Consider the following 27488-nt stretch of genomic DNA (forward strand, 5'->3'; position numbering starts at 1 on the left):
AGGACGATGGTGGGGCGCCGGCGCTGCTCGACGCGGACGAAGACAGCGAGAGGGTGCGCGGGCGGTGCGTCGCCGAGCGAGTGAGCGCCTGCCCGTGCCCGTGCCCGTGGCGGCGAGGCGACGACGAGCGGGACGAGGTCGACCCTGCGCGCGACGACGCCGAGAGGGATCGAGCGGCGCCTCGCGCAGCCGTCGCCGACGAGGAGGGTCGGCCGAACTCGCGCTCGCGATGGTCGCCAGCGATGGACGATCCCGCCGAGGTGTAGTAGCTCGACGTTTCCGCTCGATGGTCGAGGTGCGTGACGAACTCTTGCGAGGACGAGAGCGACGACGGCGGGGCGTCCTCGGACTCGGGCGACGAGGCGGGCATGGATGTGACCGAGGGGACGTGGTGCGGGACCCGCCGCTGCTCCTCGACGTCGTCGCCGTCGTGCTGGACGAACAGGTCGTGCGGGAGCATGTACAGCGGGCTCGCGCCGCCACCTGCCGCCGCCGCGGGCGAGCGCGGCAGGACGAGCGCCGGCGCCCACCTCACGCCGGCCGTGTTGAGCTGCTCCTGGACGGCCTGCGACAGGGCCGCCGTCTTCTGCGGCTTGCCCGTTGGCGACGGCGGGAGGACGAGGACGGGCAGGACGGGCAGGACGTGCGAGACGGGGCGCGCGAGGGCGATCTCGCTCGCGAGAGGCGCTGCGGAAAGAGCGAGGGGTCAGGTCGGGCGCCGCTTCGAGGCGAGAGAGAGAGAGAGAAAGGGGGGAGGACGCACGCGACGAGAACAGGAACAGGCACGCTTCAAACTCGCCGCACCCAGCCGCCTCGACCACCTGCGCGAGGCCCGTCGTCGCCGGGTACGACCGCGAGAGCTTGGCCTCGAGCCGCTCGAGCGGGCGCGACAGCTCGTCGACGAGCTCGGCCGCCGCGTGCGCGTCGCCGTCGTCTCGCGCAGGGTGCCACAGCGCGACGGGCTCGTCGGCGCACACGAGTGGCTCGAAGAAGGCGCCGGTCGGGCGCTCGGCGGCGGCGGCCATGGCGGCGGCGGCGGCCCGAGCGCGCGAGGCGCAGCGGTCGTGCGACGAGGACGATGGCGGGCCGAACGACAGGTACGAGTACGACATGTCGGTCGCGCCTGCGACGGACGCGGCGCTCGTCGTGCGGCGCAGGTCGTCGTCGTCGTCGTCGTCGTCTCGCTCGCCGTCGCGGGCGACAAGTCTCGCGAGCGTGCGGCGGTTGGCGGCCGACTTGCCGAGGACGAGGAGGCGCGCGCTCGGCGGCACTGGGGCGTCTCGCTCGTACGCTCGTGCACGTGCGGGCGACGAGCGGCGCGGCGGTGTCGCGCTCGCGGCGTCAAGGTGCAGGCTCGGCATGACGAGCCCGCTCGCGTGGCCCAGGTGGTCGTCCTCGCTGCTGACCTCGCCCGCGCGGTCGTGGTCCTCGTGCGTGCTCCCATCCGTGCTCGCCGTGCTGCTCGCCGTGCTGCCCGACCGTGTCCCGCTCGCGCTCGCGCTCGTGCTCGTGCTGCGCGTGCGGGTCCGCCGCCGGGCGCTCCTGCTCCTGCTGCGCGGCGACGCCTCGTGGCTCGAGAGGGCCGACGACGTGCCGGCGCAGCTCGAGAGGCGGGTGCGCGATCCGCCGCCGCCGCCGCCGGGGAGGAACGTCGACGAGGCCATCGACGCGGTGGGCGAGGCCGGTGGCGAGAGCGAGTCGTGGAGGAAGGAGGCGAGCTGGTGCGAGTGGCTGGGCTGGAGGGGCGGACGCTCTTGTGCTGCGAGTGCGGCGGCGCGTGGTGATGCAGGCGCGCGAGGAGGCTCGAGTGGAGGAGGAGGATCGGGACTAGTGAAGGTGGGGGAGGGACGGGTCGAGGACGAGAGGTAGGCGCGCTCGGGCGGGGACGGGAGGAGGTTCGCCTGGGTGGTGCGTGCGCCCGCCTCGAAGGCGGACCGCAGGCCGAGTTGGCTCGAGGTGCGTGCCGGTGGTGGGTGGTGGGGCGGGCCGCGCGAGGAGGACGAGGGCGAGGGCGGCGGGTTGACCTCGCTCATGCTGATGATCGACCCGTCCCAGCTCAGCTCCATGGTGCTCGCTCGCTTCAGGCAGCCGGTGCGGTGTGAGAAGCGAGAGAAGACGCGGGCGAGATGAGCGAGCGACGCAAGCGACGGCCACCTCGTCTCGTCGGGAAATTCGTACACCGGTTGAAGCACCCAGTCTAGAGTGTTGCAAGCACTCCAGAAGGCGTCGGATCTACACCAGAGGCGAGTGCAACGAGGTGTCAGGTTTTGGGCGCCTTGGCTCGCTCGCCAGCTCCGCAACTCGGTTTCGTCCTCCCGCCTGTGGCTTCACCTCAGCATGGAGCAGCCGGGCAAGGTTGCCGTCGTACTAGGGGCCCAGTGGGGGGATGTACGTCCTCTCTCTCTCTCTCCTCGCCCGTCTCGTCGTTCGCAACTGACGGCCCCTCGACTTGCACTGGCCGCAGGAAGGCAAGTCAACCCGCTCTCCCGCTCTCCCTCGCCCCTCTGCAGCCCAGTCCGGGTGCCTACCTGTGCTCTTGTAGCCAGGGCGGAGTCCACAGCCCGCCGCAAGCCCTCCAGGCGGTGTCGTCGCTGTCGTCGGACCCCGGCCCGCGAATCTCCTCCGCGCTCCGCCCGAGGCCCCCTCCTCGTCGCGCAACCCAGTCCCGCATCCCAGAGCAGCGAGCTGACCCCACGCCTCCCACGCGCACACAGGCAAGGGCAAGCTTGTCGACATCCTCGCCGCCGAGGCCGACATCACCGCACGCTGCGCCGGCGGCAACAACGCCGGCCACACCATCGTCGCCAACGTCAACGGCGTCAAGACCAAGTTCGACTTTCACCTCCTTCCCTCGGGTGCGTCGCTCGCGTCCTCTTGCATGTGTGCGGCGGGTCGTGGCACGCCCTCGAGCCGCCGCGCTCGTCCTGATCGTCGTCCGCGGCTCAAGCGCTCACCTCTGCTCCCCCTCGCACACAGGTCTCGTCAACCCCAACTGCACGGCCTTCATCGGCAACGGTGTCGTCGTCCACATCCCGGCCTTCTTCCAGGAGCTCGAGGCGTTGACGTCCAAGGGTCCGTTCCCCTCCCGTCCTCCTTTTCTTAAGCCCCGTCGCGCCGTCCCTGACGCTCGTGTCCCGCACAGGCCTCAACTGCGAGGGTCGCCTCTTCATCTCGGACCGCGCGCACCTCGTGTTCGACTTTCACCAGATCGTCGACGGCCTCAAGGAGGTCGAGCTCGGCGGCTCGAATATCGGCACGACCCGCAAGGGCATCGGTCCCGCCTACTCGTCCAAGGCGAGCCGTTCGGGCCTCCGCGTGCACCACCTCTTTGACGAGGAGGCGTTCGCGACCAAGTTCCGCACGCTCGTCGAGGGCCGCTTCAAGCGCTACGGCCACTTCGAGTGCGTCCTCGCCCTCTCTCTTTCTCTCTCTCGATGTCCCTCAGCTCGAGTCCTGACGTTGCTCTCGCGCGCCGCGCACAGGTACGACACCGAGGGCGAGATCAAGCGCTACAAGGAGCTCGCGCAGCGCCTCAAGCCGTACGTCGTGGACGGCATCGCGTTCATCCACAACGCGCTCGCGGCCAACAAGCGCATCCTCGTCGAGGGCGCCAACGCCCTCATGCTCGACCTCGACTTTGGCACGTACCCGTTCGTCACGTCGAGCGCGACCGGGATCGGCGGCGTCTGCACCGGGCTCGGCCTCCCGCCGCGCACCGTCGGCGGCACGTACGGCGTCATCAAGGCCTACACGACGCGGGTCGGCGCCGGCCCGTTCCCAACCGAGCAGCTCAACAGCATCGGCGAGCACCTGCAGGAGGTCGGTGCCGAGTTTGGCGTCACGACGGGCCGCCGCCGCCGGTGCGGCTGGCTCGACCTCGTCGTCATGAAGTACTCGACCGTCATCAACGGCTACACGGCGCTCAACCTCACAAAGCTCGACGTGCTCGACGACGTCGACACGATCAAGGTCGCCGTCGCGTACCACCTCGACGGCAAGCCCCTCGACGCCCTCTTCCCCGCCGACCTCGACACGCTCGCCCGCGTCGAGGTCCAGTACGTCGAGCTCCCAGGCTGGAAGCAGTCGATCCAGGACAAGACCCAGTGGTCCGACCTGCCCGACAACTGCCAGAAGTACGTCGAGTACATCGAACAGTTCCTCGGCGTCCCCATCCGCTGGATCGGGACCGGTCCGGCGCGCGAGAGCATGATCGACCGCGGCGCAGGGCACGCGTAGAGTCGCACGTTGGACGAGTGGGGTCGAGTCGAGGACGTAGAAGGCCGGTCGAGGTGTTTGGCAAATGCAGAAGCACTTATTCTCGTTCTCGTCGTCTCGCTCTCCTTCTCTTTTCCTCCCTCTTTCCTCGTCGGCGAGAGTGAATCGCAAGCTCTCCTCTCGCTGTGCATGCTGTCGAGAAGGTAGAGCTCTCGCTCGCATTGCTCGCACTGCTCGAAAGGTCGCAGAAGGCCAAAGGGTCCAAGCGGCTCGCAAGTTGCTCAAGGACTCGGCGTTCCAGCTCCACCCAGCTCCCGCCGCTAGTTACTGGGGCCTCTCGTACGTCTCGACCTCGTGCACGATCTGCGACTTGCCACCGATGGTCGAGAAGATCGCTTCGCCGGTGCCCATGCCCGACCAGAGCCAGGCATTGGTGCGCTCCTTGGCGCCGCGGTAGTGCGCATTCGCCTCGACATCGTGAGGCCGGCGGGACACGAGCTGTCCGAGCCGGCAGATGAAGAAGAGCTTGTGCTGGAAGAGGCTGAACCACGTCGCGCGGCTGTAGTCGAGCGGCAAGACGCGCGCCCGCCTGAGGTCGGCGCACATTCCCGAGAGGAGACTGGCGCAGAGCCCGGACGCGACGTCGACGTTGAATGTCTTGCGATCCTCGTCGTTCACAGCGATAGAGTAAAGGTGCGGGCCCACAGCATCGACGACCTCTGGTCCCGCGAGCTGCCACAGGATACTGCGGACCAGGCACACGATGAAGGGCTTGTGCGGGAGCCGGCGAATGTCGTAGACGTCGCCGTTGATGCTCTCGAGAACTGCCTGCCAGGGCGAGAAAGATGTCAGTGACCGACGACGGCGTGCAGTCCAGGCGAGACTGACGCACCTCGGCTGGAGCCTGACCGAGCTCCTCTAGCGCAGCGCGGAAGCTCTTAGCCAGACTTGAGGCTGACGACTTGTCCAGGAGCTTCTTGACCTGCGCAATGTCGCTGTCGAGAAGAGGGAGCATCGCGAACGGGAGGGCCTTGCCCGGCCCGCAGACGAGCTTGTGCGCCGGCCACACCTGCTAGGTCGCCCGAGGGTCAGACGAAATCGCGCAGAGTAGAGTACGAGAGGGGACGCACGAGCTTCTGGTGGTCACGGGAGCAGAAGAAGAGCGAGATGCCCGCCGACTCGCACGCGGCGCACTTCGAGGTCGTCTCGACGCCGCAGACCTCGCACGGCTGCGGAACTGGCTCGGCAGGCATAGATGATTGATATAGAAGATGAAGGAGTGCGCTCGAGATCGGCAGCGGTGCCGGTCGATGTGGTGAGAGGAGGAGGAGGGAGGACGAGAGCCGCCTCCGCCGAGTCGAACCTCTCGCTCCTCAGCTTCCCTCGCCTCGCCCCTTGCTGGCCGACAGACGCACTCGAACGCATCAGTGGACCTCTCGAGCTCGTCCAAGAGCACCGGCACGCCGCCCCAAGTCGTCCTCGCCTCTCCAGCTCGCCTCATCAGCCCCGGAGCACACGCCTCCTCCACGACATCATCCTCATCGTCCAACCTGCGAGATGAGCTCCGAGTGGGACGAGACGTGCCTCGTGTGCGGCACCAAGACCAAGAACCGCTGCGCCAAGTGCGCCGCGGCCGGCATCTCGCTCTTCTTCTGCAGCGCCGACCACCAGAAGCTCGTGAGCCCCTCGCTTCTCCTCCTTCGGCGTCGCCGAGCGTGTCGAGCGCGTCAAGCTGACCTCTAGAGGCCCGATCTGCAGGTCTGGAAGGTGCACAAGCGCGTCTGCGGTCCGACCAAGGCCAACCCGTTCGTCTACCCGCTTCTCTCGAAGGACGAGTCCGGGCAAATCCTCGAGCACATGCACGACTCGAGCGGCCAGCTCTCTCGCTTCCCGCAGCAGACATCGACGGTCGCTAAGGCGCTGCAGCACTTTCTGCAAATTCCTGGGCGTGAGCTGCGCGTGCGTCCCCTCCGTCTCTTCCTTTCGAACGAGGTCTGAGCGGGTTCGAGACTGACTGACTCCCCTTGCATCGCCTCTCCCTCGCAGGACTGCATCAGGACCGTCACAGAAGGCGGTCCGAACGAGCTCGTCACGCCCGACATCCAGCGGCGAGTTCTCGTCATCGCCCGCGCGCACGAGAACGCTCGCACGCTCGACCTCCGCCACATCGTCACCAGCCCTGTCGCCAACCCGTTCGGCAACCTCGCGTCGTGGGACTGGTACTCGGCGCGCGATACGACCGAGGCGTCGACGATGCGCTGGGGCGACGAGCCCTGGCGCTCCTGGTACCGCCACGCCATGCTCGTCTACTTGTACCTCATGGACCAGTGTCGGCGCGAGCCCAATTCTCCCGAGACGACGACGAGGGCGGCCTGGCTCGAGCGCCTGGTCGAGCGCAACGACACCTTCATCCGCACGACCATCGCGCCGACGTGCCCTCACCTCGCCGACTCGATGCTTGAGACGGCGCTCAGGGTCAAGGACGCGATGCAGATGCTGGGCATGCCGACTGGGCCTGTTTAGATACCCTCTCTCCTCTCGACTGTAACGCTTGACTCGATCGCTTTCCTGCGTGCGACGAGCGAGGCGAGGCGAGCGAGAGAAAACGAGAGAACGGAACAAAAGCGTCGTTGCAGACCCTCCCCCTCACCGCTCACCGCGCGCTACGGCCTCCTCGCAGAGTCGCAGTACACGTGTCCCATCTTGAAGCCCTCGAGAGCACGCACAAACTCGGGACGCTCCGTGCCCATGCCCGACTTGACCCACTCGAGGAGCCGCTCCTTGGCGCCGAGGTACAGCTCGCCCATGCCCGGCGGCGCGAGAGGGTGGACCGAGAGATGGCCGAGGCGCGACATGATGAAGAGCTTGTGTTGAAGCAGGCTGAACCATTGCTCGACGGCGTAGTCGCGCGACATGGCGTTGTAGCCGAAGAGCCAGTCGGCGACGCAAAAGACGATGTCGGCCGTGTACTGCATTGTCGACAGCTCGTCAAAGTACTCGGGGTCGTTCGGGTCCAGCATGGACGAGTACGTGACGGGCGGTGCGTCTGACTCCTCGCACGCGAGATGCTGCGAGACGGCGCTGCGGACGAGGCTGACCATGAGAGGCTTGTACTCGAACCTGCGGGTGTCGTTGACGTCTCCTGCGAGGTTGACGAGGATGTCCTGCGACGCGAGGAACCTCGAAAGTCAGTAAGGTGCGCTGGATGGCGACACAGGGCGGGCTGCGAGACGCACCTCGGCAGTGTCGGCGCTTTGGGCGAACGTCGTGAGCAGCTTGCGGAGCGTCACCTGACCCGGCCGGAAGGGCAGAGCATCCTCATCGAGGCGCGTGAGGGCGATGCCGAGCTCGGGGAGCTGGAGCGGCCTGGTCGCGAACGGGTAGGCCTTGCCGAGGCCGCAGGCGAGCTTGTGCGCCGGCCAGATCTGCGCGCGCCTCGAGAAGTCACTCGGGCCCCTCGCGTCTGACTCGCCGACAGAGGAAGAGGGGGCGTACGAGCTGCAGGTGCTCTGGCGTGCAGAACCAGAGGTCGAGGTTGGCGCTGGCGCACGAGGAGCAGCGGCGCGTAGTCTCGATGCCGCAGACCTCGCACAGGTGCTCGTCTGCGTTGAGAGACATGGCAGATACAGCAGAGCAGCTCAACCAGGCAGCAGGTGCCGTGGAAGCCAGGACCCGGCGGTGGAGGAGGAGGAAGGGCGGCGCTCGCAGCTCCTCTCCCCTCTCCCTCCTCCAACCCCGCAAAGTCGACTGAACAGAGTCCTCTAGCCATGGCCGACATCTACCAGCTCATCAATGTGCCCCTCACCGCGCACGCCTTCAACGCCGACCGCTCTTGTGCGCCTCATCTGTCTCCTCGTCCCCCCCCCCCCCCCCACCTCGGTTTCTTTCGCTGATCTCGCTCGCGCGCTCGAGTGACGTCGCTTCCGTGTCGCCCAACTCGAACGAGGTCCACATCTACGCCTTTGACGTCAGGGCCTGAACCTGCAGCATGTCCTCACCGAGGTGCGCCCCCCTCCTCCTCTCGATCCTCCCTATCGTCATCACCGCGACCTCGGCTGACCCTCGACTCGACTCTGGAAACAGCACGACAAGCTTGTCACGTCGATCGACTGGGCACCTCAGACCAACCGCCTCGTGACGTGCGCGCACGACCGCAACGCCTACGTGTGGACGCTCGAGGCCCACCCCGAGACGGGCTCGCCCGTGTGGCAGCCGACGCTCGTCCTCCTGCGCATCAACCGCTCGGCCACGTTCGTGCGCTGGTCGCCCAACGAGGAGAAGTTTGCCGTCGCGTCGGGCGCGCGCACGATCGCCGTGTGCCAGTACGACGCCGAGAGCAACTGGTGGGTCGCCAAGCACCTCAAGAAGCCGCTGCGGTCGACCGTCCTCGGCCTCGACTGGCACCCGAACTCGGTCCTGCTCGCCGCAGGGTCGGCCGACGGCGCGGCGCGTGTCTTCTCGGCCTTCATCAAGGGCGTCGACGAGAAGTGCGTCCCCATCTCGCTCTCTCTCTCTCTCTCTCCTGCCTCGCCGAGGCCAAGACTGACTCTCTCTTGCCCGCCACAGGCCTCCTGCTTCGCCGTGGGGCGAGCGCCTTCCCTTCAACACGGTCTGCGGCGAGTTCATGAGCACGGCCGGCGGCTGGGTCCACGGCATCGCCTTTTCGCCCTCGGGCGACGCGCTCGCCTTTGTCAGTGCGTCCCTCGTCTCTCAGTTCTTTCTCTCGCCATGGCGCCGAGCCCTGACACGTCCCGACTCGGCACCACTCGCAGCGCACGACTCGATGCTCACGGTCGTCTACCCGTCCGAGGCCGACCAGCCGCCGGCGGCCGTTTACTCGGTCAACCTCGCGTCGCTGCCGTGCCTCACGCTCCAGTGGACGAGCGAGAACGCGCTCATCGCGGCCGGGCACGACTGCCAGCCGCTCGTGTTCGAGGGCTCGCTCGAAGGCGGCTGGGCCCAGACGGGCTCGCTCGACCAGCGCACGGGCACGTCGACCCGCGCGGCGGCGGGCCCCGGCGCAGGCGGTGTCGGGCGGCTCAACCGCAGCGAGGCGTTCAACATGTTCCGCGCGGCCGACTCGCGCGGCGTGTCGTCGAGCCCGGCGCCTGCCGCCGGAGGAGCGACGGCGGCGCCGGGCGGCGGCGCGCTCGGCGCGGGCCAGAAGCTCACGAGCAGCGGGACCGAGCTCCTCACGGTGCACCAGAACACGATCACGAGCGTGCGCGCGTACTCGGGCCCCGCGGGCGCCGTCGACCGCGTCAGCACGACGGGCGTCGACGGCAGGCTCGTCGTGTGGCCCGTCACGGCCGGCGGCGGCGGCGGCGTTGGAGGCGTCACTCGCGGCGTCGGGCAGCTCTCGATGTAGATACCGACGACGAGCGTGGATTGCAAAGGAAATCTGGATTCGTCTTCTTGTGTACAGCTCGCGGCACAGAGGGAGGGACAACAAGCGAGAGGAAGAGGGAGGGAAAGGCCGGGTCACTGCTGCTGCTCTTCCTCGTACATGGCCGCGTCCTCGCGCTGCCGCAAGACGGACCAGACCGAGGCTGCGCGTGGGGCGAGTTGTCAGCGAGGGCGAGAGAGAGAGAGGAGGTTGAGCGAGCGGACCTTTGAAGAGGGTGAGGATGAGGCCCAGCTTGCGCTCGAGGGGCCGCAGCTCGCTGAGGATCTGCGGCTGTGCTGCAGATAGGCGCTGGACGACGGTCGCGATCTGTCGGTCGAGGGGAGTGGTCAGCTCTCGCGTCGGAACGCGCCGAGGAGGAGGGCGAGAGCGGGCTCACGTCGTCGAGGTTGCGGGCCGTGGCCGAGTACTCTTGCAGGACCTGGAGCTCGAGCTGGTGGATGAGGTCGGCGGCTGGCCTGGGCGGCGAGGCGGGCTGCGCCATGGCTCGCTCGAGAGGGAGATGAGGAGGAGGTCGAGCGATTCCGAGGCGACGGTGGCTCGAGGAGAGGCGCGAGAGGCAGAATGGCCTCGGCCCGCCTCCCTCCCTCCTCTCTGCTCGCGCTACAGCACTCGAGTGAGTGCGCACACCGACTCCGAGTGGCTACCGCACGCCGCTCCGACGTCCCCGAACCCACCCTCGCGGCCGCCTCGCGCATCCACCACCCTGGTCCCCCCCCCCCCCCCCCCTTTCGACCCCTCACCTCGCCGCCTCCGCCCGACCGCCCTGCCCGCCATGGGTGCAGCCCAGCAGAACCGCCCGGAGGACCTCGACGACCGCTGTCTCGCCAAGTACGGCGTCCTCGACAACCGGTTCGGCCAGAACCCGTGCGAGGTCGCCCGCGTCCTGCTCGACATGTGCGCCCCGCAGGCCTACTACTCGCTGCCTGCACTCGACGTCGTCGCGAACCAGACGCACTACCCGTCCCCGAACCCGTACCAGGTGCGCCCCCCTCCTCCTCCTCCCTCCCTCGCCCTCGCCTCCACTTGTCGAGCGTGAACTGACGTCCCTCTCGCGCGGCGCCATTCTCTCGGACACAGGCGACCGAGTGCCAGTGCTCGATGGGCGTGTACAACCTCTTGCAGGGTTGTGCGGCGTGCCAGCAAGAGGCGCCGTACCAGTCGACCCTGGTGCGTCCCTCACGAGCCCCGCTCTCTCCCTCCCTTTCATTCCGTCGGCTCGACGGCTCGAGGCACCGGAGCTGACCCGGTTCCACCCCTGCCGCACACACAGTGGACCGACTGGGTTGCCAACTGCACCATGAGCAACATCAACGGCGGCCAGGTGTTCCCGTACGCGTGCCCGGGCGACGTCGAGATCCCGCCGTGGGCCTGGCAGAACAACGCCAACGGAGCGCTCTCGGTCGGCCAGATGTGCGTCCTCGCGTCTCACTGCTCTCGCTGTGTGACGACGGCATCCTGACCGCGATCGAACCCGTGCAGCTTCCGCAACGCCTACGGCAACCCGCAGACGTCCTTGTCCTCGTCGTCGACGACGTCTCCGCCAGCAACCGCCACGTCCGACTACACCGAGTTGTCGGGCAAGCAGACGGTCACGAGCGTGCCTGCGGGCGACATCTCGGACGAGCAGGCCGAGCGCAACACGGACAAGTCGGTCATGGCTGCGCTCCTCGCCGTCCGTGCGTCCACTCTCTCTCTCTTTCCTCCCTTGCACCCGCAGCACCCGGACTGACTCGTCGTTCTCCCTCGTCTGTCCCTGCAGTGATCCCTGTCGTCGTCATCACGCTCGTCGTCGTCGGTGTGTGCGTCTACCTGCGCAAAAAGCGGCGCCGGTTCCGCGGTCGCGGGCACAAGCTCGACTCGTCGGCCGAGCTGCCCGAGCACGGCGCCCACCACCTGTACGACGGCTCGGACGCCACCTCGTCGACTGCCGGCTTCAGCAGCAGCACGGCCGGCGGCGCCGGCGCCGGCGCCAGCGGCTTCATGAAGCAGAAGGACTCAGGCGTGTCGGTCTTTGCGGCCCGGCCGGCAGCTCCGCAACGGTCGTCGACGGCGCGCAGCTTCACGACCAACTCGGTGTCGACGGGCGTGCCTGTCGGCGCGTACGGCGACCGCCTCGGCTACCGCGAGTCGACCCTGTACTCGGCGTCGACCGGGTTCGACACGCTCACGCGCTCGAGCGCGTTCAGCTACGACCCGAGCGGCGACTCGTACCGCGACCACGACGACGCGTCGCTTGCCGACACGACGGCGCACCGCCACCTCGACGACGACGACGAGTCGATCTCGCCATTCGCCGACATCCACCGTCCTGCCCCCTCCCTCACCACGACGCGCGACAACATCCACTCGGCGCCGCACGCCCCGGCGTCGTCATCGTCGGCCTACGCGCGCTCGTTCTCGACCTTTTCGCTCAGCGCGAGCACGACGCGCTCGTCGACCGGCGGCGGCGGAGGCGGCGGCGGCGATGGGCCGGTGGTCGGGTCGTCGCGCACGACGCTCGAGCCCGACGCGGCGTCGTTGCGCACGACGGCGAGCTCGCAGGGCGCGCCGCCGAGCAGCAGTGGGGCGACGTATGGCGGGGCGCGCGAGGACGAAGAGGACGGCGACGACGACGAGGGCTTGAGCGAGCGGGGCTCGCTAAGGCGGTAGTTTGAGGGCTCTCTCCTTCTCTCTTCTCCAGACACTCCCCCCTCTCTCACTCTTTCTTGTTGTCCTGCATGCGAGGGATGTACACACGCGAGGGCGCACGGACGCTCTCTCTTCTCCCCCCTCCTCCCCTCCTCTTCTTGCTTAGCTTGTCCCCTCGCGCTCTCTCCCCGTCTGTGCCGATGTTGTCCTGTACCTAGTCGATCCTGCGCGTCACGTCGCTGCATTGCCCTGAGCCGTTCGAGAGAGAGTCGGAGAGAGCGGGCCGGCCCGGCCCAGGCGGCGATTCGGCGACCGGGCGCATCTCGAGCTCCTTCTCCTCCCTCTCTGCCCTCGTCACCTCGCAGCGCAGCTCCCTGCCCGCACCTAGCACCACGCACGCACCCAGCCGTCCACCATGAGCAGCGCCCTCACCGCGTCGCTCGACCGGCTCGTCCTCAACCCGGCCCTGCACGACGTCCTCGCCATCCTCAAGGGCGCGCGCAACGGCCTCGTGTACGGCGCCAGGGTCCGCGGCCCGCATGCGCTCGTCATGAGCCTCATCTTCCAGTCTGGCCCGTGCGTCCCCTCGCTCTCTCTCTCCCTCTCTCCAGGCGAGCCCGGCGGAGCGACTTGCGCATGACGAACGGTGGGCAGACGACGGGACCCGCCTCGACCTCGCCTCGAGCAGGGTATTGACCTGCCGCGTCGCACTCGTTCGTACCCCCGAACAGGTGGCAGCAGCGCCTGCGGTACGTGTACCGCGCGACCAAGCAGCACTCGCTCAACCTGGCCAGGTTCGTCGCCATCTACAAGACGGCGCTCCTCGTCCAGAAGACGCTCGCCGGCGGCAAGCAGCGCTCGATGGACACGTTCTGGGCCGGACTCGTCGGAGGATGGGCCGTCTTTGGCGAGAGGAACGCCGTCAACGAGCAGGTGCGTCCCCCTCCCTTCTCCTCCTCCTCTCGTCGCTCCTTCTCGGTCCCTGACACAGGTGTCGTACGCGCCCACAGATCGTCCTCTATGTCGTCTCACGCATCATCACGTCGCTCCTCCCGCGCGCGACGCCCGCCGTCCCGCTCGCGCCCGCCGCGCCGGGCTCGACCGCCGCCGACGGGTTCCCGCTCCCGCCCGGCTCGCCGTACCCCAAGTCGCGCGCGCCGCACCCCAAGGTGTTCGAGGTGTATGCGGCAGTCGCGTGGGGGCTCGTCATGTACCTGTTCAGGGAGAGGAGGGACAGGCTCCACGGCGGCATGGTCAGCAGCATGCAGGTGCGTCGGCCGCGCTCTCTCTCTCTCTCGCACTCAGCTCGGCGCTGTCCATGTCGAGGACAGCGTCGGTGAGTAGTACGGGTATATTGGCGACTGACGCTCGAGCTTGCTCCTGCAGTACCTGTACCTCGATTCCGAGGTGTGGAACTCGTTCAAGACGCTCCTTTGGCGTGAGTTCCCTCGCCTCCCTCGGTTGGCCCTGTATCGCTCGAGGTGCAGTACCCTGACTTCGTTCTCATCCTTCGCAGACAACCGCTAGAAGACGAGTGCGCGATTGACGAGCGCGAGCGGGAGGGAGAGGGGTCGACGTCGATGGCGCGCGGTCGGCCCTTTTTTTTTGCTGTACTTTCTCTGTCTTGTTGTCATGAATGCGGTGCCGTGCCTCTCTTTGCGCCCCTGGTCGAAGCAGACGAGAGACAAGTGGACTTGGGGTCGAAATCGTGCGCCGCTCTCGCCGGCGCGCCGACCGCAAGCTGCTGCCGCTGGTGAACGACTCCCACACCATGTCGACCCGCTCGAGCTGCGCGACCAAGATGCTCAAGGCGGTCCCGAGCGCACGCTCGTTCGCCTCTACGAGCCAGGCCTGCCTCCCACCCAAGCGTGCGCCCTCATCTCTCCCCTCGCCGCCCTCTCCGCGAACCTCTCACACTCACCTCGGCTCCTCGCCGCACGCAGTGTCGAGCAAGGCGTCGCTCTATGCCAAGAACAAGAAGAACAACTCTGCAGACGAGGTGCGCCCCGTGCTCGCCTCCTGTCTGTCACCCGGGCCTGACCTTGGACTCTTGTCGAGCAGGACGGCGCAGGGTCCGGCGCAGGTGTCGGCAACGTCCTGTCCGAGGTCACTCTGCCCCGACCAGACCTCAGCGGCCTCAAGGCGATGCACCCGGTCCGTCCCGCTTTCCTCACCGCCTCCTTCGCGGACTCGTCGAGCTGACTGGCTCGACCCTCGCACTCGCAGGAGGACCTGGCCAAGGACACGGTTGGGCAGGTGCGCGCGTTCCCGGGACCTGCGCTCGAGGCCTTCAAGGCGTTGAGCATGCCGACCTCGATCAAGCGCGAGGTGCGCCGCCTCTCCTCCCCTCCCCTCCCTCGTCCGCCCGCCCGGTCAGTCCACTGACGCTCGCGCACCGCCCCGCAGCACGCCTTCACGTCCAAGCCGGCGACGGTCGTGCGGGACGCGACGCTTAAGATGGCGCGGACGCTGGACGAGGGCAAGAAGGTGGCGAGTCGGGAAGCGCGGTACTTCCTCAGTGCGTCGGCCTCGTCCCTCCCTCCCTCCTGCGCACCTCGGCGACGCCCGAGCTGACCCTCTCTCCTTCTCTCGACACAGCTGGCGACAAGGGCACGGGCAAGAGCTCGCTCCTCCTGCAGGCCGTGTCGTACGCCCAGTCGACCGACTGGATCGTCCTGTACCTCCCCTCTGCCCTCCCGCTCGTCAACTCGTCCACGCCCCACACCTACTCGCAGCAGCGCGCCCTCTTTGAGCAGCCTGCGCTCGCATCCGCCCTCCTGTCCAAGTTCGCGGCCGCCAACAAGGCCGCGTTCAAGCAGCTCCAGACGACCAAGGAGCACGCGTTCGGCGACAGCAAGAAGGTCGCGCAGGGCAAGACGCTCGAGGACTTGGCCAAGGCGGCAGGAGGCGACGACAAGCTTACGACGGCCGTCTTCGAGGCCGTCATGGAGGAGCTCGCGGCGCAGAACCAGTGCGTCCTCTCCCTCTTTCGCGTTGCCGACCGTCGGGCGACAGTCGCTCACTCTTTCCGGACCCACAGGCGCCCGGTCCTCCTCGCGATCGACGACGCGCAGCCCCTGTTTGCGACGAGCAAGTACGTCGACCCGACGTACCAGCCGCTCGAGTCGTTCGGCTCGTCATCCCGCGCCTCCTCCTCGAGTTTGTCGCCGGCGAGCGCTCTTTTGTGAGCTTCTCCCCTTCCCCTCGTCGCGACCTGGGCCCTCTACTGACACTCGGCCTCGCACGCAGGCCAACGGCACCATCCTCCTGTCCGCCTCGTCCCTTGCCGTCTCTTCCTCCCCCGCCCTCGACGCCTTCCTCACCTCGACCGCCTCGACCCCGTCCTCCTCGTCCTCGTCGCGCGCACGCCCGCTCCCCTCGGCGTACGACACGGCGCGCGCCTCGTCGTTCGACACGTACTCGGCCGTCCTGAGCGGCCTCGAGCGCTTCGAGCTCCCGCCGCGGCTCAGCCGCAAGGAGGCCGTCGGCATCGTCGAGCTGCTGCGGGGCTGGAGGGGCACTCGCGAGTGTGCGTCCCACTTTCTTTCTCCCATTCTCTCTCTTTTCGCGCCATCCTCGCGAGCGAGACGAGCCCTGACACTCTCCCTGCCCGGTCTCGCAGTCGTCGACGACAAGTCGTTCCTCGAGAAGCTCGTCGCCGCCGATGGCAACCCGCGCGAGTTTGCGCGCGTTATGACCAAGACGGCGGCGTTGTAGACCTCGCAGCTGTGCAGCCAGCCTGCTCTCGAGATGCGCTGCTCGCCCGTTCGCCCCTCGCCGACAGAGAGAGAAAGACGCCGAAAGGGAAGGGCAATAGAGTCGAGGAATGCAAGAGAGAGGGGAAACTGTCTAAAGGGTGGTTCCCCGCCCCGCTCGCTCCTCGCCGGTCGTGAACACTACAAAACCTGCGCGGCAAATGCAAGTCCCCCTGATGAACAACCTCGAGAGCCCTGCTGCCAGAGCCTCATGCGCCCGCCGTGCTGCTACCGATACGCGCCCTCGCCGCCGACCGACACGGGCGAGCTGAACAGCGACGCCGGCACCGTGTGCGCCCCGCCACCCGCATGCGCCTTCTCCCACTGCTCCATGGCAGCGACCGCGCTCCGATCCCGCGGCGGCTCGCGCGAAGCCGACGCCGTCCGGTTGCGCGCCATGCTCGGCCCGCCGCCGATGCTGCTGCTGCTCGGCGCACCGCCGCCGCCACCCGACGACGTGAAGCCGTTGGTGAGGCCGCTGCCGCCGTTCGGGTGCCGCCCTGCTGCGACCCCGGGCGACGTGTGCGCGCTCGCGCTCGCCGATACGTGATGCGGCGGCGGGGCGGCGGCGGCGGCGTACGGCGAGTTGTGCGCGTGCGAGCCGTGCCCGCCGCCGCCGCCGCCGGCGGATGGCGCCAACGCTGGCGAGGCGTACACGGACGACGCGCCGACGACGTGGTGCGACGACGGGTCGGCGCCGTACGGGTGCGAGTGCGCGTGCGGCGGTGCCGGGGCGCGAGGGCTCGTGGGCCCGCCGGCGTACGCGCCCGAGGGCAGGGACGACGGCGGCGGGGGCGTGACGCCGCCGTCGAGGTCGCGCACGTCGCCGACCGTGGTCGGGAGGCTCATGTCGTGGCGCTTCTCGACCTGGGTGCGGCGCTTCTCGCCCTTGTCGACGTCCGACTTGGCGCGGTTGTACATCCACAGGCCGCCGAACGTGCTCGTCATGCCGACGGCCTGCACGAGCGACACGTGCTGGCCCGACCACACGATGGCGATGCAGATGACGGCGATGCGCTTGACGAGCGACGCGATCGAGTAGGTGACGGGCGACGTGCGCGCGAGGAGCGAAAAGGCGAGGAGGTTTTGCGCAAAATGGACCGTGCCGTTGGCGAAAAAGTAGAAGACGAGTGTCCTTGTCGGCGAGTCGTCGACGATGGCCGACGCGTGCGGCGAGACGGCCTTGGCCGGCGCGAAGAAGAGGGCCGACGCGTCCGAGTAGAGCCAGATCGGGATCATGAGGAAGAAGGCCATGCCGGACGAGTACAGGAGGAGGTTGAGCTTGTCGAGTTTGGCCGACCCTGCGACGCCCGTACCGCTGCCATCGCCCGAGGACGACGACGACGAGGGCCCGGCCTTTTCCTCGGCCGAGACGGCGCCCGTGTTCTCCTTGGGGAGGAGCTTCTTCGAAAAGATGTTTTGCGCCACGAAGATGAACGTCGACCCGAGGGCGCACAGGAACCCGACGGCGTTGGCGCGCAGGTCGAACGAGCACGCGAGCATGACGCCGACCGTGAGGGGGAGGAGGGCGACGTAGGTCGCCGTGCTGTAGCGCACGCCGAACAGGGCCGCGTACGACAGGACGGTGAACAGGGGCGAGAGGGCCTGCGCGCGCGAGCGGGAGAGAGATGTCAGGCTCGATTGCGCGAACGAGAGAGAGAGGGCGGGAGGACGCACCTTGATCGTGTGGACGGTGCTGACGGGCACGCGCGCGATGGCCATGCTCGAAAAGACGTGTCCGGCGATCTGGAACAGGCTCATCATGAACGTGCCGTGGAACATGTGGCGCGACGGCTTGCGAATGCCCCAACCGCCCATCGTGCTGACGCTCATGCGCCTGCGCGACAAGCCGCCGCTCGCGTGGCCGGTCGCGCCGCCGAGGCGTTCGCGCACAAATAGGACGACGACGCAGTAGCCGGCGACGAACGCAAACTGGACGAACGTGAGCGTGACCGGGTACCGGAACCGGGTGAGGATGGATTTGCCCGTGTTGGACGAGAAGGCCGACGAGAGGTACCACAGGCAGCACAGGAAGATGAAGCCCGCGGTCGAGGTCGACGGGAGGTAGGCCGCGAGCGACGCCGGGGCCGACGACGAGGGCCCCGGCGACGACGACGGCGCGAGTTTCGGGACGAAGTTGGACCAGGCGCCGCCGTTGGGGCCGTGGCCGTTGCGGTTGCTGAACGGCATGGCGCCGTTGCTCGACGACGACGACGACGAGAAGGTTTGCTGGGCGGTGCGGGCGACGTTGGACAGCAAGGCGGTCAAGGTGCCGCCTTCGGGTGAGCGCGAGCGGTACGCAGCTCCCGAGGCGTGGTAGCCGTTGCCGACGTACGGGTCGCGAGGGTCTGCGGGCGGTCAAAGCTCGGGTGAGCTGGGGAGGAACCTCGACAGTGCGAGAGGGGAGGACAAGGACGACGTACCGTGAGGTTGAAGGGCGGGAGCCGGGTCGTCGTACAGGTGGTCTGCTCGAGCTGCTGCTTGACCGTGCGACTGACGGTACCTGGGCGTGTCGTGCAGGCTCATGGTGCGCACCGCGCGCGTGTCCCCGGTGCTGTCCTGGCCGGGGTGGAGCTGGGCGAGATGGGTGGGAAGCGCGACGGTCGACGGGAGGAGGGGGCGAGCTGCGACGAGCGGGGCTGCTGGTCGGGTCGAGTGGGCGGTGGGTGCGCGTGGACCTGCCACTGGCTGCACTCTACAGGGAGCGGGCGAGGGACAGGGACGGGCAAGCAGCTGGACCTCCTCGACGTCGACGCGACAACTCTCCGGACCTCCGACGAGCCTACAACCTCGCCTCGTCGAGACGCCATGTTCCACCCTACCCGGTGCGCACCTCACTCTCTCATGCTCGCACGTCCAACCCGCGCACGCTGACTCGCTCTCGTCGTCCCACCGCAGCGGCGGTACCAGGTCCGTCCTCGCTGCACCCACTCTCGCGCGCGCCTACTGACTCGGTGCACTCGCAGGGGCGGCCAAGGCGACTTCAAGTGGACCGACGTCGCCAACGTGCGTCCCCTCGAGCCCTCTCGTCCCTCTCGCCCCTCTCCCTCCCTCTCCTCTCGCCCCTCCGCCCCACAGCTGACCACCTTCACTCGCCCCGCAGGACAAGGACCGCGAGTTCTACCTCGGCCACAGCCTCAACGCGCCCGTCGGACGCTGGCAGAACGGCAAGGACCTCACCTGGTACAACAAGGACAAGCGCGGCGACGTCGACGAGCAGGAGCGCCTCCGCCGCGAAGAGCTCAAGAAGGTCAAGGAGGCAGAGGAGGACGCCCTCGCCGAAGCTCTGTGCGTCCTCACCCGTCCGATCTCGTCCCATCTCGCGCGCTGACCCAGCCCCGCCCCTACCTCGTCCGACAGCGGCTTTGCCCCGACCCTTCGCCCTCCCCCTTCCGCCTCAACCTCGACCTCTGCCGCCGGCCCGTCCGACCCGAACCAGGCCATACTCGACAAGGCGCGCCGTAAGGCCGAGCGCCACGCCGAGAAGGAGGCCCGCCGCGCCGACCGCGACCGGCGGCGCGAGGAGCGCGCAGCAAGACACGGCTCGTCCGGCCGCGACGGCCGCGACCGGGCGCGCTCGCGGTCGCACGACGACCACCACCGCCACCACCACCGCGACCATCGTGACCGTGACCGTGAGCGAGGGGAGCGCCGCGAGCACCGTGAGCGCGACCGGAGCAGGTCCCCGGCGAGGAGGCGGCACGACGAGGGCGGCGCAGACGGGCGGCGGCACGGCAGTCGGGATCCGCATGACGAGGGCCGACGTGCGCACGAGCGTGACCGTGGGGTGCGCGACGAGGCGCGGTCAGAGGGGCGCAGGGAGGGCACGAGCGGGCGGCGGGACGAGCGGCGAGGGGAGGGCGGCGTCAAGAGGGAGAGTAGCGTGTCCTCCCCGCCGCGCTCGCGGTACTGAGCAACTTGATGCCCTGCTTTGCCAGTCTGAGCGTGTGCTGCGAGAGGTCTGCGCCCACACAGAGAGAGCTAGTCCGCGTCGTCTTCTCATCAGTCGCGTCGTTGCCGGACCCGAGGTCGACTCCCTCCTCCTCCCTTTACACCTCTCCAGCGTCGACACGGCCACCTACACAGGCCCTTCATCCACTCGCCCGACTCCCTCATCGCCCGCCTCCCGCCATGCCCTCCCACTCGCACAAAGCCCCGCTCCTCGTCCTCCTCCTCGCGCTCGCGCTCGCCCCGGCACTCGTGCACGCCTTCTTCGAGCAGTTCTTCCAGCACCAGGCCGAGCACCAGGCGCAGGCGCCACCCACCTGGGACCAGCAAGTCGACGCGCGTGCGTCCCACCTTCTCCCTCGTCCTCGCCCCTCTCTCCTCTCTCCGCAGGCGCTGACCCACCCCTCGCCACTCTGCCAACAGTGAGCTGCGCGACGTACGTCTGCCCCGACTCGCTCGTGTGCGCCGCGACGCCCGCAGACTGCCCGTGCCCGTCGGCGCTCGACACCAAGTGCACGCTCGGCGGGGGAGAGGGCGCGTTCTTGTGCGCGAGGGACTGTACAAAGGTGCGGACGGCTGAGAGGGCGTTTGCGTGAGGTAGGTGCGGGCGCAGCTCAGTCGGCGAGCGTAACGAGGTCCTGTCAAGGCGCGTGCTGCTCTCGTCGTGGCCAGATCGACTCGCGCTTCCGGAATGGAGAGAGAGAGAGAGCGCGCGCTCTCCCACTGCGAGGTACTACGAGAGGAGAGAAAGAACTTGCGAGGGTTGCAAAGAGTGCACAGACGATCCGACGTCGGGCTCGTGCGGCGTGACGGAAACCAGCTCCGACGACGCCCGCCCCTCATAGTCGCTCCTCCTCACCCTGCCGCCGCCTCGACCTGCCCTGCTGTCCGCTCCTCGCTCCCTTCCGAGCGCTCCGGCCCCTCCCACGAGCGCTCCGGCCCCTCCCACGAGCGCTCGCCCTCCTGCGCATGCTCCGCCATGGCGCGCTTGAGCCTCCCAAACTCGGCCCTCAGCTCGTCGGCGCGCCGCGAGTCGGCCTCGCCTTTGGTCGCGAGGAGCGTGAGCTGCTTGAGCGCCGACGAGGTCGACGCGGAGTGCTGCTCGGCGAACGAGGCTTGGTCGGAGCGCAGGGAGGAGAGGGACGAGGTGGCGGTGTCGGCGAGCGAGGCGCGAGAGGCGAGGAGGGTCGCGACTACAAGAGTGAAGTGTCAGTGCTGGACCTAAAAACATGAGCCGAAAGGGAGAGAGGGACGCACTCGTGGAAGACTTGACCTCGAGCTCTTTTTGCGAGCGAGCGAGGTCCTCGCGGATCCACCGCAAGTCGTCCTTCCAACCCTCCTGCATCGTCCTGTTTTAACGGAAGCGGCGAGTCAGTCGTGCCTCGCGAGTCGCCAGGCGTATAGGAGGACGAGAGCGACGCACCTGAGACCGTCCCGCAAGCCGGCGTACTCCCTCTCGCTCTGGACTTTCGCGTCCTCGGCCTTCTTCGCCCCCTCCTCGAGCTCCTTCATGCGGCCCTTGACGCCGCGCTCGAGCTCCGAGTGCTGCTTCTGGAGCACCTGGAGCGCGCCCTCGGCCGTCCGCGCCCGCGTGAGCGCCTCGTCCTGTAGGCGCTCCTTGCGCGCAAGCTGGCGGTTCAGGCCGTCGATCTCGCTCGACAGGCGGTCCTTGGTCTCCTTGAGGTCCTCTGCGTGCGTCTCGTGAGAGATTCAGTGCCGGTGACATGTATAAAGGGAATGAGTGGGCCGACGACGGACCGTTCTGCCGCCCGAGAAACTCGACCGCCCTCTGGCTGAGCCGCAGCTGCCCGCGCGTGCTCTCGAGGGCCGTGCGCGCCTGCAAGAGGTCACTCTGGAGGCCCGAGATGACGCGCCCCGAGCCGGACTGCGACGACGCGGCCGACTTGGACAGCCGCTCGCTCGAGGCACGGCCCGAGCCGAAGAACGGGTTCGAGCTCGGCCCCGAGGAGCGGCTCGCCGACGCTGACGCGCTCGGGAGGCCGTTCGAGAGGAGCGCAGAGGGCGAGGGCGAGCGCTGTGGTGCGGGTGCGGGCGGGACGGCGAGCGCGTCGGCCTCGTCCGAGTGCGCCTTCGAGCGGCCGTTCGCGGCGCGCCCGGAACCCGCGCCGGGCGAGCCCTCGCTGCTGAGCAGGGCGCGGTTCATCGCGACGGGCCCGGTGCCCTCGGGCAGGCGCGACGGGCTGCGCGGCGAGGGCGACGTCGCGGCGCCGGGATGGTGAGGGAAGTGCGCCGAGCGAGGCGACGTCGCCGACGCGTTCGAGCTGGACCGTCGGCGGGCGGTGAGGGACGATGTCGAGGCTGACAGGTCGGTGAAGGAGGGTTTGCGGGCGGGACCACCGAGCGAGGGGGATTGACGAGGCGAGGTCGAGTTGAAGGGGGCATGGCTCGCGTGGACGCCGAGCTTGGCTTGCCTGTCGAGGGGAGGGGAGCGCAAATCAGCCCCGAGGTAGTGCGAGCGAGGAGATAGGACTCGCGCCGCTGGGCGGCCCGAGCGAGCGAAGAGAGGAACCAGAGGGACACACAGGTTGGCGATCTCGGCCTTGGCGAGACGAAGCTGGTGCTGGAGCTGAGCCTGGTCCTCGCGCCAGCTGCTGTCCCTGCGCTCACGCTGGTCGGTCCGGGTCGGCGGGCGAGGTGCTGGCGGTGACGGGCGAGAGGTGCCGTCGACGAGGTGAAGGGGCGGTGCTAGCCCAGGGCTGCCGTTGCTGTGCGGCGCGGTCCCGCTCATGCCGTGCGCTGTCGAGCGTCCTGGCACGCAGCAGGTGCGAGCAAAGGAGCGTGTCGTCAAGAGGCGAAGCGCGAAGGCAGCTGCTTCGTCGCTCGCAACCTCGGTTCGGCGTCACTCGCCATGCCCATCCCTGTGCAGCTGCTGTGCAGGCCAGTCGCCCTGCGACCACTCGCGACCTGCGCGCGCACCTTGTCTCCGCGGCCCGCCTTCACCTCGACCCGTGCCCTCTCCTCCCTCTCCCCACACCTTCATCGCTCCTCTCCTCTCTCGCTCCCGCCACGCCCCCGGGCCGGTCCAGCATGGCGATCACGCACCGTTCGGTTCCTCTCGTCGCCACCAAGCCCGCCGACCCCGACACCGCCGCCGCGTGCGCCCGACGACACCCCGCCTCCGCTCGCGGCCGCCTCGTCCAAGCCCAACGAGGCGCGCGAGAACCCCTACACGATCCCGAACGCGATCACGGTCGCCCGCATGGCTGCTTGCCCCGTCATTGGGTACTACATCCTCGAGGGCGACCTGTCGACCGCGACCGCGCTCCTGTTCGTCGCCGGCGTGTCCGACCTCGTGAGCCGTCTCGTCCTCTTCCTCGACGGCGTAGCCACGAGGTGCCAAGCTGACACGGCCCACCTCTCTCCTGCAGGTCGACGGGTGGCTTGCACGGCGGTTCAACATGGGCTCGGTCCTCGGCAGCATCCTCGACCCGGCCGCCGACAAACTGCTCATGACGACCATGGTCATCACGCTCGCCATGCGTGACATGCTCCCTCGTGCGTCCCCGTCTTCTCTCCTTCTGCGTCTCGGGCCTCTCTCTGACTCGGAGCGCATGCCGTCGCAGTTCCGCTCGCCATCATCATCCTCGGACGAGATGTCGCCCTCTCGCTCGCGGCCTTCTACTTCCGCTACGCCTCGCTCCCTCCTCCTGTGCGTCCTCTCACCTGTCACGTTCTCTCTTGTGTGCCTCGAACTGACCCTCATCTGCCTCACCAGAAAACCTTTGCGCGGTACTGGGACTTTTCGATCCCGTCGGCCTCGGTCCACCCGACCGCCATTTCCAAGTACAACACCTTCCTCCAGCTCCTCCTCGTTGGCTCAACGACAATCGCGCCCTTGTTGCCCTTTGAGCTGGGCACTGCCGTCACTGGGATGCAGTGCGTCTCCTTCTCCCTTTCTGCTCCCCTGGTGAACCCCTGCTCACTCGGTCGGACTGCTGCCCCTGCAGGTGGCTTGTTGCAGGGACTACGATTGCCTCAGGCCTGTCCTATGTTGGCACTGGGTCGCGTGCAGCAGTCAAGTACGTCAAGTAGAGCACCGAGTCTCTCCAGCGCCGCAGTCCGGCAGAAGCAGTGCACACAGTCTCCCTTGCAATCCTCTGCCAGTGAGAGCCAGGGAAGAATGGGTGCAGAGAGAAGCACGTGAGCTGGAGCACAGCCCACCGTGCTTGAGAACGAGCGGCAGGAGGTGCGCACGCACCTAGTGACAGGCTCGACTGGGCAAGGGAGCTGTCAGGGAACGAGTCTCGGCTGGCACTGAGAGTGATTGACTGCGCAAGGAACGTGTGTCAGGGCCTGAGGCTTTGCCAAGAGGTAGAGCGGCAGGGGCGGCTCACTTAGACAAGGAACATGCAGACAGGTCCGTGAGAGGTGTGCGCAAATTGAATCACAGGGCGCGCTGCTCGAGCGGCAAGAGAGGACGTTTGATATGCCTCCACCTGCTGAGAGCACCTCCCGGGTCTGGCTGGGCAGGTAGCCCAAGGTCAGGGTGGTTCTGCCACACTGTGCAGCTGCCCGCACATGTCTCAATGTGCCATTTCCCAAGAGCATAGCGCGGATGTAAGGCGGGCCATGGACTGCGAGGGACCTCTTTGCCAGTTGGATGGGCAGGTAGGCCAATGAAAAGATAGGGATCAGTCTGTGGCATCAAGTCTGCTGTTGTTACTAGAGACTGTGCTACGTTCCCTGGGGCCTATGAGGAACAGGCCTACTGACCTACCGCTTGGCACAGGGACCATAGAATAGTATACCTTGATGCCAATGGAGCCAGATTTGGGCCAGTGCATTGGTAGCATCCTCAGCCAGACCAAGCCTCTTGGCCCCCCTCGGACCCAACCCGTCTGCGCGCACAGCTCCATGAGGAACAGGGCTACTAGCCTACTGCTTGGCACAGGGACCCTATAATAGTATACCTTGATGGGAATGGAGCCAGATTTGGGCCAATGAAAAGATAGGGATCAGTCTGTGGCATCAAGTCTGCTGTTGTTACTAGAGACTGTGCTACGTTCCCTGGGGCCTATGAGGAACAGGCCTCCTGACCTACTGCTTGGCACAGGGACCATACAATAGTATACCTTGATGGTAATGGAGCCACATTTGGGCCAGCGCATCAGTAGCATTGTCAGCCAGACCAAGCCTCTCGACCCCACTCGGACCCAACCCGTCTGCACGCACAGCTCCATGAGGAACAGGGCTGCTGACCTACTACTTGGCACAGGGACCATACAATAGTATACCTTGATGGTAATGGAGTCAGATTTGGGCCAGCGCATCAGTAGCATTGTCAGCAAGACCAAGCCTCTTGGCCCCCCTCGGACCCAACCCGTCTGCGCGCACAGCTCCATGAGGAACAGGGCTACTAGCCTACTGCTTGGCACAGGGACCCTATAATAGTATACCTTGATGGGAATGGAGCCAGATTTGGGCCAGCGCATCAGGAGCATTGTCAGCCAGACCAAGCCTCTTGGCCCCACTCGGACCCAACCCGTCTGCGCGCACAGCTCCATGAGGAACAGGGCTACTGACCTACTGGTTGGCACAGGGACCATACAATAGTACACCTTGATGGTAATGGAGCCAGATTGGGGCCAGCGCATCAGTAGCATTGTCAGCCAGACCAAGCCTCTTGGCCCCACTCGGACCCAACCCGTCTGCGCGCACAGCTCCATGAGGAACAGGGCTACTGACCTACTGGTTGGCACAGGGACCATACAGCAGTATACCTTGATGGTAATGGAGTCAGATTTGGGCCAGCGCATCAGTAGCATTGTCAGCCAGACCAAGCCTCTTGGCCCCACTCGGACCCAACCCGTCTGCGCGCACAGCTCCATGAGGAACAGGGCTACTGACCTACTGCTTGGCACAGGGACCATACAGCAGTATACCTTGATGGTAATGGAGGCAGAGTTGGGCCAGCGCATCAGTAGCATTGTCAGCAAGACCAAGCCTCTTGGCCCCCCTCGGACCCAACCCGTCTGCGCGCACAGCTCCATGAGGAACAGGGCTACTAGCCTACTGCTTGGCACAGGGACCCTATAATAGTATACCTTGATGGTAATGGAGCCAGATTTGGGCCAGCGCATCAGTAGCATTGTCAGCCAGACCAAGCCTCTTGGCCCCACTCGGACCCAACCCGTCTGCGCGCACAACTCCATGAGGAACAGGGCTCCTGACCTACCACTTGGTGCAGGGACCATACAATAGTATACCTTGATGGTAATGGAGCCAGATTTGGGCCAGTGCATCAGTAGCATTGTCAGCCAGACCAAGCCTGTCGGCCCCCCTCGGACCCAACCCGTCCGCGCACAGCTCCATGAGGAACAGGGCTACTACTGACCTACTGCTTGGCACAGGGACCATACAGCAGTATACCTTGATGGTAATGGAGTCAGATTGGGGCCAGCGCATCAGTAGCATTGTCAGCCAGACCAAGCCTCTTGGCCCCACCCGGACCCAACCCGTCTGCGCGCACAGCTCCATGAGGAACAGGGCTGCTGACCTACTACTTGGCACAGGGACCATACAATAGTATACCTTGATGGTAATGGAGCCAGATTGGGGCCAGCGCATCAGTAGCATTGTCAGCCAGACCAAGCCTCTTGGCCCCACCCGAACCCAACCCGTCTGCGCGCACAGCTCCATGAGGAACAGGGCTATTGACCTACTGGTTGGCACAGGGACCATATAATAGTACACCTTGATGGTAATGGAGCCACATTTTGGCCAGCGCATCAGTAGCATTGTCAGCCAGACCAAGCGTCTCGACCCCACTCGGACCCAACCCGTCTGCGCGCCCAGCTCCATGAGGAACAGGGCTACTGACCTACTGCTTGGCACAGGGACCATACAGCAGTATACCTTGATGGTAATGGAGCCAGAGTTGGGCCAGCGCATCAGTAGCATTGTCAGCCAGACCAAGCCTCTTGGCCCCACTCGGACCCAACCCGTCTGCGCGCCCAGCTCCATGAGGAACAGGGCTACTGACCTACTGGTTCGCACAGGGACCATATAATAGTACACCCTGATGGTAATGGAGCCAGATTGGGGCCAGCACATCAGTAGCATTGTCAGCCAGACCAAGCCTCTTGACCCCACTCGGACCCAACCCGTCTGCGCGCACAGCTCCATGAGGAACAGGGCTACTGACCTACTGCTTGGCACAGGGACCATACAGCAGTATACCTTGATGGTAATGGAGTCAGATTTGGGCCAGCGCATCAGTAGCATTGTCAGCCAGACCAAGCCTCTTGGCCCCACTCAGACCCAACCCGTCTGCACGCACAGCTCCATGAGGAACAGGGCTGCTGACCTACTGGTTGACACAGGGACCATATAATAGTACACCTTGATGGTAATGGAGCCAGATTGGGGCCAGCACATCAGTAGCATTGTCAGCCAGACCAAGCCTCTTGGCCCCACTCGGACCCAACCCGTCTGCACGCACAGCTCCATGAGGAACAGGGCTGCTGACCTACTACTTGGCACAGGGACCATACAATAGTATACCTTGATCGTAA

General features: G+C 66.8%; 13 protein-coding genes across 13 annotated transcripts in view; 8 read left to right on the forward strand and 5 right to left on the reverse strand.

Annotated features, from left to right (window-relative positions):
• RHOBADRAFT_49653 (uncharacterized protein) overlaps positions 1-1779 on the reverse strand; it is a 3178-nt gene extending 1399 nt beyond the window's left edge. The window contains exons 1-2 of the mRNA XM_018415264.1: positions 764-1779; positions 6-687 (exon numbers count right to left, since the gene is read on the reverse strand). Coding sequence (XP_018271332.1) covers positions 6-687; positions 764-1664 — 1583 coding nt within the window. The 5' untranslated portion in view covers positions 1665-1779. The remainder of the gene's footprint in view (positions 1-5; positions 688-763) is intronic.
• Positions 1780-2325: 546 nt separating this feature from the next.
• Positions 2326-4323, forward strand: RHOBADRAFT_64941 (uncharacterized protein). Its single transcript, XM_018418618.1, has 5 exons — positions 2326-2388; positions 2711-2855; positions 2977-3072; positions 3143-3401; positions 3483-4323. The coding sequence occupies exons 1-5, from the start codon at positions 2338-2340 to the stop codon at positions 4234-4236; spliced, it is 1305 nt and encodes a 434-aa protein (XP_018271333.1). The 5' UTR covers positions 2326-2337; the 3' UTR covers positions 4237-4323.
• A 216-nt stretch (positions 4324-4539) lies between these two features.
• RHOBADRAFT_43775 (uncharacterized protein) lies at positions 4540-5468 on the reverse strand (the record flags this gene model as incomplete). The annotated part of the gene is made up of 3 exons (XM_018414289.1): positions 4540-5043; positions 5108-5284; positions 5346-5468. The coding sequence occupies 3 exons, from the start codon at positions 5466-5468 to the stop codon at positions 4540-4542; spliced, it is 804 nt and encodes a 267-aa protein (XP_018271334.1).
• Positions 5469-5772: 304 nt separating this feature from the next.
• RHOBADRAFT_43776 (uncharacterized protein) lies at positions 5773-6738 on the forward strand (the record flags this gene model as incomplete). The annotated part of the gene is made up of 3 exons (XM_018414290.1): positions 5773-5892; positions 5974-6174; positions 6262-6738. 3 exons carry the CDS (start codon positions 5773-5775, stop codon positions 6736-6738), a joined length of 798 nt encoding a protein of 265 aa, XP_018271335.1.
• Positions 6739-7982: 1244 nt separating this feature from the next.
• Positions 7983-9583, forward strand: RHOBADRAFT_31699 (uncharacterized protein; the record flags this gene model as incomplete). Its single annotated transcript, XM_018412985.1, has 5 exons — positions 7983-8062; positions 8128-8182; positions 8299-8702; positions 8782-8909; positions 8988-9583. 5 exons carry the CDS (start codon positions 7983-7985, stop codon positions 9581-9583), a joined length of 1263 nt encoding a protein of 420 aa, XP_018271336.1.
• Positions 9584-9696: 113 nt separating this feature from the next.
• RHOBADRAFT_43779 (uncharacterized protein) lies at positions 9697-10103 on the reverse strand (the record flags this gene model as incomplete). The annotated part of the gene is made up of 3 exons (XM_018414291.1): positions 9697-9764; positions 9826-9928; positions 9999-10103. 3 exons carry the CDS (start codon positions 10101-10103, stop codon positions 9697-9699), a joined length of 276 nt encoding a protein of 91 aa, XP_018271337.1.
• A 291-nt stretch (positions 10104-10394) lies between these two features.
• RHOBADRAFT_53282 (uncharacterized protein) lies at positions 10395-12480 on the forward strand (the record flags this gene model as incomplete). The annotated part of the gene is made up of 5 exons (XM_018416761.1): positions 10395-10601; positions 10700-10789; positions 10893-11032; positions 11102-11298; positions 11382-12480. Coding segments are annotated over 5 exons (1529 nt in total), but the record flags the coding sequence as incomplete, so codon positions are not given.
• A 185-nt stretch (positions 12481-12665) lies between these two features.
• On the forward strand, positions 12666-13777 carry RHOBADRAFT_43781 (uncharacterized protein; the record flags this gene model as incomplete). Its single annotated transcript, XM_018414292.1, has 5 exons — positions 12666-12826; positions 12982-13183; positions 13261-13518; positions 13637-13688; positions 13767-13777. 5 exons carry the CDS (start codon positions 12666-12668, stop codon positions 13775-13777), a joined length of 684 nt encoding a protein of 227 aa, XP_018271339.1.
• A 244-nt stretch (positions 13778-14021) lies between these two features.
• On the forward strand, positions 14022-15967 carry RHOBADRAFT_43782 (uncharacterized protein; the record flags this gene model as incomplete). The annotated part of the gene is made up of 9 exons (XM_018414293.1): positions 14022-14118; positions 14194-14249; positions 14312-14404; positions 14477-14578; positions 14657-14768; positions 14849-15221; positions 15291-15348; positions 15500-15779; positions 15873-15967. 9 exons carry the CDS (start codon positions 14022-14024, stop codon positions 15965-15967), a joined length of 1266 nt encoding a protein of 421 aa, XP_018271340.1.
• A 266-nt stretch (positions 15968-16233) lies between these two features.
• On the reverse strand, positions 16234-18531 carry RHOBADRAFT_43783 (uncharacterized protein; the record flags this gene model as incomplete). The annotated part of the gene is made up of 3 exons (XM_018414294.1): positions 16234-17610; positions 17683-18353; positions 18429-18531. 3 exons carry the CDS (start codon positions 18529-18531, stop codon positions 16234-16236), a joined length of 2151 nt encoding a protein of 716 aa, XP_018271341.1.
• Positions 18532-18783: 252 nt separating this feature from the next.
• RHOBADRAFT_66363 (uncharacterized protein) lies at positions 18784-19945 on the forward strand. Its single transcript, XM_018418953.1, has 5 exons — positions 18784-18830; positions 18904-18915; positions 18972-19011; positions 19109-19293; positions 19366-19945. Exons 1-5 carry the CDS (start codon positions 18814-18816, stop codon positions 19916-19918), a joined length of 807 nt encoding a protein of 268 aa, XP_018271342.1. The 5' UTR covers positions 18784-18813; the 3' UTR covers positions 19919-19945.
• Positions 19946-20808: 863 nt separating this feature from the next.
• Positions 20809-22702, reverse strand: RHOBADRAFT_53287 (uncharacterized protein; the record flags this gene model as incomplete). Its single annotated transcript, XM_018416762.1, has 5 exons — positions 20809-21146; positions 21211-21302; positions 21377-21641; positions 21712-22385; positions 22497-22702. 5 exons carry the CDS (start codon positions 22700-22702, stop codon positions 20809-20811), a joined length of 1575 nt encoding a protein of 524 aa, XP_018271343.1.
• Positions 22703-23131: 429 nt separating this feature from the next.
• Positions 23132-24083, forward strand: RHOBADRAFT_66364 (uncharacterized protein). The gene is made up of 5 exons (XM_018418954.1): positions 23132-23266; positions 23343-23469; positions 23538-23623; positions 23690-23850; positions 23922-24083. Exons 1-5 carry the CDS (start codon positions 23174-23176, stop codon positions 24004-24006), a joined length of 552 nt encoding a protein of 183 aa, XP_018271344.1. The 5' UTR covers positions 23132-23173; the 3' UTR covers positions 24007-24083.
• The last annotated feature ends 3405 nt before the right edge of the window (positions 24084-27488 follow it).

This window comes from Rhodotorula graminis (genome assembly GCF_001329695.1).
Source record: "Rhodotorula graminis WP1 unplaced genomic scaffold RHOBAscaffold_6, whole genome shotgun sequence".
NCBI classification, from domain to species: domain Eukaryota; kingdom Fungi; phylum Basidiomycota; class Microbotryomycetes; order Sporidiobolales; family Sporidiobolaceae; genus Rhodotorula; species Rhodotorula graminis.

Coding starts and splice junctions, on each gene's coding strand:
- RHOBADRAFT_64941 (XM_018418618.1), top strand. CDS start 2,338: ATGGAGCAGCCGGGCAAGGTTGCCGTCGTACTAGGGGCCCAGTGGGGG. Junction 2,389..2,710: donor TAGGGGCCCAGTGGGGGGAT/GTACGTCCTCTC, acceptor TCCCACGCGCAC/ACAGGCAAGGGCAAGCTTGT. Junction 2,856..2,976: donor CTTTCACCTCCTTCCCTCGG/GTGCGTCGCTCG, acceptor CCTCGCACACAG/GTCTCGTCAACCCCAACTGC.
- RHOBADRAFT_66363 (XM_018418953.1), top strand. Junction 19,012..19,108: donor AGTGGACCGACGTCGCCAAC/GTGCGTCCCCTC, acceptor CTCGCCCCGCAG/GACAAGGACCGCGAGTTCTA. Junction 19,294..19,365: donor GACGCCCTCGCCGAAGCTCT/GTGCGTCCTCAC, acceptor CTCGTCCGACAG/CGGCTTTGCCCCGACCCTTC.
- RHOBADRAFT_66364 (XM_018418954.1), top strand. CDS start 23,174: ATGGCTGCTTGCCCCGTCATTGGGTACTACATCCTCGAGGGCGACCTG. Junction 23,470..23,537: donor CATGCGTGACATGCTCCCTC/GTGCGTCCCCGT, acceptor ATGCCGTCGCAG/TTCCGCTCGCCATCATCATC. Junction 23,624..23,689: donor ACGCCTCGCTCCCTCCTCCT/GTGCGTCCTCTC, acceptor CTGCCTCACCAG/AAAACCTTTGCGCGGTACTG.